Source organism: Mesoplodon mirus (genome assembly GCF_964341445.2).
Source record: "Mesoplodon mirus genome assembly, chromosome: 18".
NCBI classification, from domain to species: domain Eukaryota; kingdom Metazoa; phylum Chordata; class Mammalia; order Artiodactyla; family Ziphiidae; genus Mesoplodon; species Mesoplodon mirus.
The window spans coordinates 48,730,621-48,740,341 of NC_138994.1; the positions used below are offsets into that span (position 1 = coordinate 48,730,621).

Consider the following 9,721-nt stretch of genomic DNA (forward strand, 5'->3'; position numbering starts at 1 on the left):
GTTGCTATGAAGATTACGTGAATGAATATTTGAAAACGGTTTGGCATGATGCCTGGCACTCAGTGCTATAAAAGGGTTTGTTAAATAACATAAATAAATCATGATATCCACGGGCCTTTCTTTGGTCCTTACACAGGTGGAAGCTCCCAAGAGTGGGCCCCTCTCCTTCTTCTCCAGCCCCTGGAATGGGAGCCCAGAGGGCAGAGCAGGAACTGCCCTCCTCACCCTGAGGCTGGAAGCTCCGAAGCCCCGACAGTCTTGGAGCTGCTCCTGGTGCATGGCTGGCCCTTCTCTCCTCTCCACCGGTGCAGCTTCCTGGGGCTGTGTCTCATCTGCCCCCCAAACCTTGAGCTACCTAAGGCCAGGACCTGCTCTGTCTGCAAGCCCCTCCACCCAAAGTCTGGGTTCCAGTAACACGTCGCCACTGGGAGAGGCCCCTCTCCCCCTCCCCCTCCAGCCCATACCATGTTCTTTCCCTCCAAGACTTTGCTCCTGGACCTCCTGGTACCTGAAATACCCTCCATCCCCACCCTACCCCAGCTGAAAGCCTTCTTTGACCCCAGTGCTGGTCTGGGTGCCTGCCTCTTCTGTACTTCCATAACATCCTGTGCCCATCAGAGCACCAATCTGCAGAGTAGGTCCAGGCCTGCCTGTCTCACTGGGCTGTGGGTTCCCCCAGGCAGAAACCTGGTAGGAATCCTCCCCAGGCCCATAGCCTCTCCCAGCCCAGGGCTGGGCACAGAGAAAGCTCTTGTTACACTCAGCATGGCCCAGCACCGGGTCGATCTCAGGAGGACCCCCTCTCAGGGAAGTATCCCATAGGGAATGTCCTCAGGCCCCCTCTCTGGGTCAGGATGAGTCTGACCGGACCAATCAGGGCCAACCAGCCCATGCTCAGCCTTCAAGGGGCTATGGGGCCACCCAGGGAGAAACAAGAGGCCAGGAGAAGCTGCTTCCAGAAAAAGGCATTATTGAAGGAAACCAGTGCTGGTTGGGGGTTGGTTGCTATAGAAACATGTCCTAACTATCTCCCAAACTGCTGTATGCGCCACTGATGAGCTCGTGTGCTGGGCTGTTTCAGGGCACATGCCAGGAGTCCCAGAAGGGCCTGTGTGCTGGGGTTCCCAGCGCCTGGAGCCCAGATCCTGGAGGACCCTGAAGGAATCCAGCTTCCAGGGAACCCACGTAGCTCCATCAGTCCAGGGGTGGACTCAAGAATTGAGGCTGAGGCTCCGGGATGCAGAATTTTCCTGAGACTAGCCATGGCCCAACCTTGACCTCAACCACAGCCTAACCTCGAGCTGACCCCACATCAAGTCACAACCCCAATCACAGAACTGGGACCTGATCTCAAACCAGGCCATGAAGCTGAGCACAGGCCAAGCCACACACTAAGCCTTGACCCAGTCACAGACCCAGACACACGTTCGGCAATGACTCAAATAAAAGGAATGCCTCTAGCCACCGACTGAGGCCTGACCCTGGCCATAAACAGCACCAGGCACTGTATCATATAACTTCAAGGCTATTTTCACAGCTAACACTAAATTCTGTACAGCATTTTACACCACTGCCAGGGATTTGCATGGCCTTCACTTCCTATCATCCTCACGACAGCCCAGTGAGGTCAGTTCAGAAGGGCTCCGATCCCTCTTTGCGATGACAAAAGGGAAGGTCAGACGGGACCTGCCTCCCGTCATGCTCCCTGCGCCTGGGGGTGGCCTGGGGGTGGGATGACAACCCCAGTCTCCCAGCAGGACACAGTTGGGCCAACCAGTCGCTTTGGGAAAAAATGTGCTTTTTGAAGACCTGCTGGTATCTCATAAATATGCCACTTAAATACCCATTAATTACCTGATTTAGGAGAGAATTAGTGATTAATAGCTTTGGCTCTCTATTGTACTTTCATTTGCTCTGCCAGTTCGGCTCCCCGCAGTTCTGAGTTATTTGGAACAATTCTCTCAAGCCCCAGATGTCCCAGCTCTGTCCCACCAGACTCTTGCTCCATAAGGGAGAGGCTTTCTCCTCCCTCTAAAGGGAGCTCCCAGAGCACCTGCCAATTCCACCTGCAGGCTCCTCAGGAGGGCGGGGGAGCCCAAAAGACAGGACAGAGGGGCCCCTCCAGATCACCCCAGGACCCACTGCAGGGAGCAGGGAACAAGAGACCAGGAGGGACCCAGGCATCCAATCGGGGCATGGGGAGACCAGATTGGGGAGGGTCACAGGGTCAGCGAAGGACGCTGGGGGCTCCTTTAGAGCCGCCACCTCAATGAGCTGGCCAGCTTTTTGGTAAGGTGACCAAAGGCTACCGTCAGCCTGAAGCAAGCGGCAGCAGGGGAGCTGTCCCCACCAGCCAGGGCCAAGGTGACTCCGACAGGCCATTTGTGCTACCTGCCACTCTGGAGTTACTACAGAGCAAGGATGGGGCCCCAGGTTGCCGCTGCCCCAGGCTCTGCATTTGGTGCCATATCACAGCACCGGGAATTGCCAGCCGGGACCCCGGAGGCAGGGCTGCGTAATGCTCTCACCACTGCTCCAGATTACACTGTACAAGAAGGAAAGAAAAAGGCAGCAAAGGGATAAACACCACCCCACCCCAACCCCCACTGGGCAGTAATGGGAAGGCTGAAAATAGCTCCTTTTACCACAAGGGATGATTTCAGAATTGCTCAGCTGAGACCAGCCTCACGGGAGGTGGGAAGTTGGAGGACTGGCGGCCGGGGGCGGGTATGGCAGGCCAAAGGGAGTTCTGATCAGGAGGGCAGCAAGCTGGACCATGGCCACAGCAGCCCCAAACCTCCCAAAGACAGACTCGTGGAACAGCTGCAGCCCCTCGAGCCCGCAGCCCGGATCCTGCACACCTAGATCCCTGAGGAGGTCAGGAGCGCAGGACATGACGTGCTCTGCAAGTACTGAGCCGAGCAAACACAGCATCGGCGGCAGACAGCTCAGAAGAGGCCTCTCGGATCCACCAGAACTCCACGCCCCTCCCAGACAGAACCCAATGCGTTTCTATTTTTGCTTTCAACCCTTGTTTGGCATCCCCGGCTAGCAGACGGCTACTTCCCTCCCTCCCGAACAACGGGTCATCTAGGAGGGGGAACACCTCCTCGCTGGCCTTCCCTGCCCCAGGTCTGCAAATTAACAGGCTGACCCTCAAAACGGAAGCTGAGGCTCCAGACAAGCACACACACAGCCCTCCACCAGGATACCTGGAGAGAACAGCTTAATGCCCGAGAACTCCGGTTTCCAGAGGCAGATGCATTAGCTCCTGCCCCCCTGCCGGCCCTGACCGCCCCAGAACCACAACGCCCTCCCCCGCAGGTCCTGTATTCACCCCACTCTCAGGTCACAGCCCAAGTCCCTACATGCCACCCCCAGCCTCAGCCGAGCCCCAGCCTGAGCCGTGACCCCATCCGCGAACGAACCTCACAAATGCCACCCTGGGGAGAGTCTGGAGCAGGCGGGGTGAGGGCCCCACTGCAGGGACCCAGCGCCCTCCCACAGCCGCTGACAGGCAGGGGCACCTCACACGCGCGCCCCCCGGTGGCCACACGGCTGAGCAGGCCTCCGCAGGCAGGCAGACGCGGGGCCCTGGAGGTGGCATTTACCTCCGGGGTGACTCACTAAGGCTCCCATTCGTTTGCGAAAGGGGCTGCAGTGTAGCATTTCCCTTCTCTTTAGAAAACAAGAATTGTAGAAGAGGGAGTATAAAGAGATTTGAGGGAGTGGGTGGGGAGCTCAGATCCCATTTGATTTCCAAACTCATCTGTTATGCATTCTCTCCTCCCCCCTACCACACCCAGCCCTTCCCCTGGGGGCCCTGGCCACCACCTTCCACGAGGCTCCTGGCTGCAGATCTGGTGATAGGCTGGGGCCCCGGGACCCCGAAGAGGCAGGTGCTCTCCATGTCCTGGTCCTCAGCTTCCCATTTGTCCTCCCATCCCCACCACCCTTGTGAGGGAGGAGGAGGAAGGAGGTGAGGGCCCGAAAGGCACAGTAAAGCCGGTGGGGAGCGAGACTAAGAAGGAAAAGAGAGCAGTGTTTGAGCTGGAGCAAACTCAGAGCTGTCCTGTCCCCCGAACTCTTTCCTTCCCATTCCCCTTTTACAAACGAGGACACTGCGACCAGAGGGGCAGTTCAAGGGCAACCAGTGACAGAGCCAGGTCTGTTCTTTGTTACACAGTCCAACTCCTAGGAATGCTGAATCCAAGAGAAGAAGAGACCTAAGTTCTAGTTCCAGCTCTGCCTCTGACTTTATGTGTGACCCTAGAACCAGACACTTAACATTTCCAGGCCTCAGTTTTCTCATCCATAAAATGGGAATAACATCAGCCCTACTTCAAAGAGATGCTGCCGTGCCATTGGACAGTAAAGCATGTTGACTGCTACCAAAAAATGAGCCAGACTGTCCCCAAGATGATAATCCCTGACCCTCTCCCTTCCTCTCCCAAGCCTGGAATCCCAGAGAATTTCTGGGGGGCACCCAGATCCTACTGAGTAGCTCCCAGTCCTCAAAGCCTCACTGGTCTTGGGAGTTCACACCCTCTGTTGTTGAAGACACCAGAGCTCGGAGAAAAACCCTTTGCCTTTCTGGCCTCGGTGTCCCACTTGCATAATTAACAGGTAGCACCAGAAGATCTCCAAGCCTCTTCTAGCCATGAATTACCACTGTATACTAAGATGTATACGAGAAACATCCCACTTTCTGGCCAGTCCGACACAGACATGGCCCCAGCAAGGGGGGCCTAGCCATGTCCTCATACTCTGTGTTCCACCACTCGAACACCAGCTAGGACTGGGGCTTCATGCGCTGGGGGTAGGACTCTGTTTTAACTGTACTGTCTTTGACTCACCACACCACACCACAGCCAGGACTAAGAGGCAGCAAAGGGTCTCAATCTGGGGCCTGCTGGGACCTGCCAGGTCGGCTGCTGTGACAGGTAACTCAGCAGAGGAACCAGAGACTGGCCCAAGCTCCAGCACTTCCCCGACTGCACGGAAGGTCCCAAAGGCTTCCTGGGAGGCAGTTTTAGAAAGGCCTTGAGTTGGGACACGGTCATCTGATTTGGCCCTAGCCTTCTCCCTCAGAACCTGAAAAGGTGCATTTGCAACCTCCCCGCAGAAACGTGATGCGCTTCCCCAGATACACAGCGAAGCCATCCCAGCACCCTCGGCCTGGGAGTTTCTGAGTCGCGCCTCAAATCTCCTGGCACCTCCCCAAAGTCCTGAGAATCCCAGAGTCGGTCCCTTTCCCAAGTTTCCAAACGTTCTGTCCTCTGAGAGCTCCGGCCACTCCCCACACCACCACCTGGGAGCAGTGAAGCAGGGGGCCCAGAAGAAGGTCTGGCTTTGGGATGTGAGGGGGCGGCTGACTCAGCAGAACAAGGTCCCAGCCAAAACTCTGGAAACACAGGTTCTGGGCCCAGCTCTGCCACCACCTTTTTCTGTGGCCTTGGGCAAATACCTCCACCCCACACCGCAGGCCTCAGTGTCCCCTCGTGGTGAGGGCTTTGAACATGAGTTTCTGGAAGCGTCCTCTCAGCTCTGCCACTATAGGATCAGTATTTTACTCACTCGAATTACTGGGTTTGATACAGTCCAGCCCGCTGGCTCCGCCCCTCAGAGCAGAGGCCAACACCTGGGAGCAAATAAACTGGCTCCTCCAGCCTGGAAGGCCCAGCCCTGTGGCCCCAGCCCAGCCTCTCCAGATGGCCCTGGCCCAGCCTGAGAGGTTCCAAGACCCTCTTGGCTGTTGTCTCTGTTCCTGCCCCGGCACGGCCTTCCACCTGCCCTGCCCCCGGATGGGCAGACACCCCTGTCAACCTGCTGGGGTGTGGAGGGAGGGGTAGAGGGGGCCAGGGAGGAAGGGAGGGGCCGTGCGGCTGGCAAGAACCAGCACAAACTCTTCCCAACTAAGACAGCCCTGCCAGGCTGGCCTCGCTTTGCCCCCACAGGAGCAGCCAGAGGGATCTGTCAAAACACCCAAGCCTTACACAACCCTCCCATCCTCCGTGCTCTCCGGAGCTCCTCTCGGCCTTCTGCACCCCCTTAGGGATGCTTCAGCCCAGCCAGCCAGGTTTGGCCACCCTTGGGCACCTCCTCCCCACCCACCCCCATTCCCACCCGCCATAACTACACCTTTCCCATCCCACCCTCCTAGCCTCACCTGCCCGTGGAAGCCTGCTCCTTGCCACCTGCCTGTCCAAATTCTGCCAGCCTTTAAGGCCCAACTTCTAGAGCTACTCAGCCTTCGCTGTTTCCAGCCCCCACTGGCCTCCTCTCTGTCTGCACTGCACTTGGGGCCTGCCGCCCCAGGTAGCTCCGTGCATTTCCTGGCCCCTCCCCTCTGCCAGCCCTCACCTCCCTACTGCAGACTTTCATCCCCAAGGTAGGCCTCTCTCCTCCTTTGTCCCCTAGACGGAGCGCTCCCTCAGGGCAAGACCAATGGCTCCCCTCCTCTCACCTTTTCTCTCAAGACTGGACACGGGGCACTGTAACGATCCTGTTCTGTGTGCTGAAATCTCCCCGGAGATTTGGTAGTCACCCGTTGGGGATCCACCCTCTGCCATTGATCCAATCCTTTCTAGGACTTGATGACATTTTCTCTTGTACCTGGGTTCTCCTGGCAGCATGGAAGTCCTTTTCACTGCCTTCCTTCAGCTCCCGTGTGACATGGTGGACATGGCCATGGCTGGCTGCTCAGGCTGTGCACTGCACAGGTCTGGGACGCCTTCACTAGACCACAATGTGATGACCTTGGAGTCATGCCCTATGGTGGCCCTGAGGCCCAAACCCCTATCTCTAGTCAGTGGCTCCCCTGACCAGTTTTAGACGGAACACCTCACAGGTCAGAGAGCACACTCCCTCATTCACAGTCCAGCTTCTCACAGCCTTCAGCCTCCTTTGGTTCTAACAGCACCCTCTTCCCCACCAGAGTGAAGGCCTGATCATTTCTGATTGACCATCAGCCTGTCCATCCGCGGTAGATGATCCTGAATAGCCACTCCTGTCTGAGTTACAGCCCTTCCTTGGGCCTCAGTTTCTCTAGCTGTAAAGAGGGGGACTGGAGCTCCTACCTCTGAGGATTCCCTCTGTTCTAAAGCTCACCAGTCCATCCTACACAGATTTTGACATCCGTGCACACATCACCACAAGTTGTCTTCAAGTCAGTTAGAAGCCTTAGGAAGAGAAGGGACCTTTACAAAATGCAAAGCAGCCTGGAAGAGCTAAGAAGAGGAGGAGAAATCCCATCTTGCTGGGGTCAATCCCAAAGGCTCCTTGGGGTGGCGGCTGAGGGTGGGAGGGAAGAGCCTGGGCTCTTGATCCACAGAGGAGGGGAGTCTGTGCTGCCCTGAGGGAAAGGGCCAAGCATGAAACTGCAGCAGGAAAGACAAAATGTTAGAACACCAGGCACTGATGCTCAAAGCAGAGCAGTTTTTCACCCGTCACTGGAACAAATTCCCACGGACTCTCAGTCTAGAGACCAAAGGACCCACAGACCAAGGTGGAGGGGCTGGAACCGCATCTTTGTTCTGTGAGGGGGGCAACCTACGAGGGTAGCAATGGAGAAAATCCAGTACTCGGAGTCCTTACAGCCTGGGTCTACATCTAGGCTCTGCCCAGACCCTCTGGGCAACCTGGAGGGAGCTATTTCTCCAAGTACCTGTTTCGAGATGTTTTAAAAAGGGAAGAGTAACACTTCCTGCCTCCCGGCATGGCTGTCAACATGGCCTGGTACCTAGGACAAGCAGCAATTGTTAACTGCTGTTGTGATGACAGTGCTCGCAGCAGGTGATCTGTGCAAGGGGTGTGCATGTACTTGCACACACACAGGCAGCAGAGGCGCGGGGGCAGTGGGCGGGACACACACCCTGCCATGTGCCCTATGGGAGGAGCGGGGGTGGGTAAGGACCCAGGGAGACAGCCTTTTCCAGCTGCCTGGGGGGAAAGGGGAGGGAAGTGAGAAAGGGGGTGTTTACATGTGTTCGTACTTGCTGTGTCTCACACAACCAGCCCCACCCCAAGAAGACTCCTCAGGGACAGAATGGGAGTGTATTCTCAGGCATCCAAATCACACACCCAGCATACGTACAGGGGCATCCGGACCCGGCCCTTGGCCAGGGCAGCACTTGTGGGGTGGCAGTGGATTTACACAGCCCAGCGGTATCCAGCCCAGGTGTGCGCAGGGGTGAACTCACACTCATGCCATCATGTCATCGCTGGTGGGTAGAGGGTGGGGTTCGTGCCAGACCAATGTCGAGTCCAAGGGGATGGCATGGCACCTGCCAACGTCACAGGCTGGGTGTGAGTTCACGGTAGATTTACACATGCCAGCCTCCCAAGCCAGCCCTGCTGTGTCCAGGCTTGCTGCCACCGTCGTTCCGCCGCCCTCCCAAGGCACCATGGGCCCAAAGAGTGCAAAAAGGAGCAGAGTGTCCACCACCTCCTGGTCCCAGTGCCCAGCACGGGGCCTGGCACAAAGCAGATGTTGGTGAATGAACGTCTGGCTGAATGAATGAACGAATGACTAACGCCCACTCCCTCACATCACGGGCCACACGGCCTGTGTCTGGGGGAGGGCAGAGCCCTGGGGACCCCAGAAGAGGCCCCGCTTCCGACCTCCGCACCTGAGGCTCTGCCTCCCAGGGTCCGGGAGGGGGGAGGGGGGAACGGCTCACTAGCCGGTGCGGAGCGGGGCACCCCTCCTTCCCCAGAAGAAATCTGGGTCTCCTGACTGAGCTGGGGGCGGGGGGGGGGTGGTTGTCGCGTCCTGGATAGAGCGAGCGGCCGGACAAGGGGGCGCGTCCTGGTTGGCGCTGGGGGGCGTGGGATGGAGCGGCGGCCGCGGGACCTCGCCTTCGGTCCCCGCGCCCGGTTCTGCCCAGAGCCCCGGGAAGGCGGCGATCGCTCCCCACCGCCAGGCTGGGCAGAGGCGCCGCAGACCTGGCCCTTTCCGGCGGGGCGGTGGCGAGGGGACGCGGTGTCCCACGAGGTGACCGGGGGCGCAGGAAGGGAGCGGGGCGCGCGGAGCCCCCTCTCCACTCTCCCGGGAACCGGCCGCACCGCCGCCCCCTCAGCCCGCCCGGAACCTCCGCCCACCTGCGCCGGGGGCTCACCTGGGCCGGCGACCCCCCCTCGAGACGCGCGGGTCCCTCCCCCCGCCGGCGGCCCAGCCCTCCCGGCGCCCGCCCTCACCTGCACGGCCCGCCTTGGCCATGGCCCGGCCGGCGGGCTCCGGCGGCGCTGCCCGCTCTCCTCGCGGCTCCCAGCCCGGCCCCGGCTGCCCAGCCGCCTCCGGCCGCGAGCGGACTCCGAGCGCCGCGCGCCGCGCCCCCGCCCCGCTCGCCGCGGCCGCCGCCACCGCAGCCGCCGCCGCCTCGCCGCTCCCTCCCGCTCCCTTAAAGGCGCCGAGCGGCGGCCGCGCCGGCCCCCCCGCGCCGCCGGGGAGGGACTGACGGAGGAAGGCGCCCAACGCCGCCCCCGCGGGCCCGCACCCCTGCCCGGGGCCGCGGCCACCGCTCCAAAACGCTCCGCTCCGAGCCCCGGACGGGCGCAGAGACGCGGAGGCGCTGCGGTCCAGGGGGAGATGCGCACGCGGACCGCGAGTCGGGGGCGAGAGCCACTGAGACTGGGCGCTAGAGACACCCCTGGGGCCGAAACACCGACGGGGAGAGGGGGAGAGAAATTCGGAGGAGATTCGAGACCCTGGCACCTGGAG

At 59.5% G+C, this 9,721-nt stretch overlaps 1 protein-coding gene across 1 annotated transcript in view; it reads right to left on the reverse strand.

Annotated features, from left to right (window-relative positions):
- The window catches only part of PITPNM3 (PITPNM family member 3), a gene marked incomplete at its 3' end in the record, with an annotated part of 85,586 nt that extends 76,308 nt beyond the window's left edge, over positions 1–9,278 (reverse strand). Inside the window, exon 1 of the mRNA XM_082604066.1 lies at positions 9,199–9,278. Coding sequence (XP_082460192.1) covers positions 9,199–9,220 — 22 coding nt within the window. The 5' untranslated portion in view covers positions 9,221–9,278. The remainder of the gene's footprint in view (positions 1–9,198) is intronic.
- Positions 9,279–9,721: the final 443 nt, after the last annotated feature.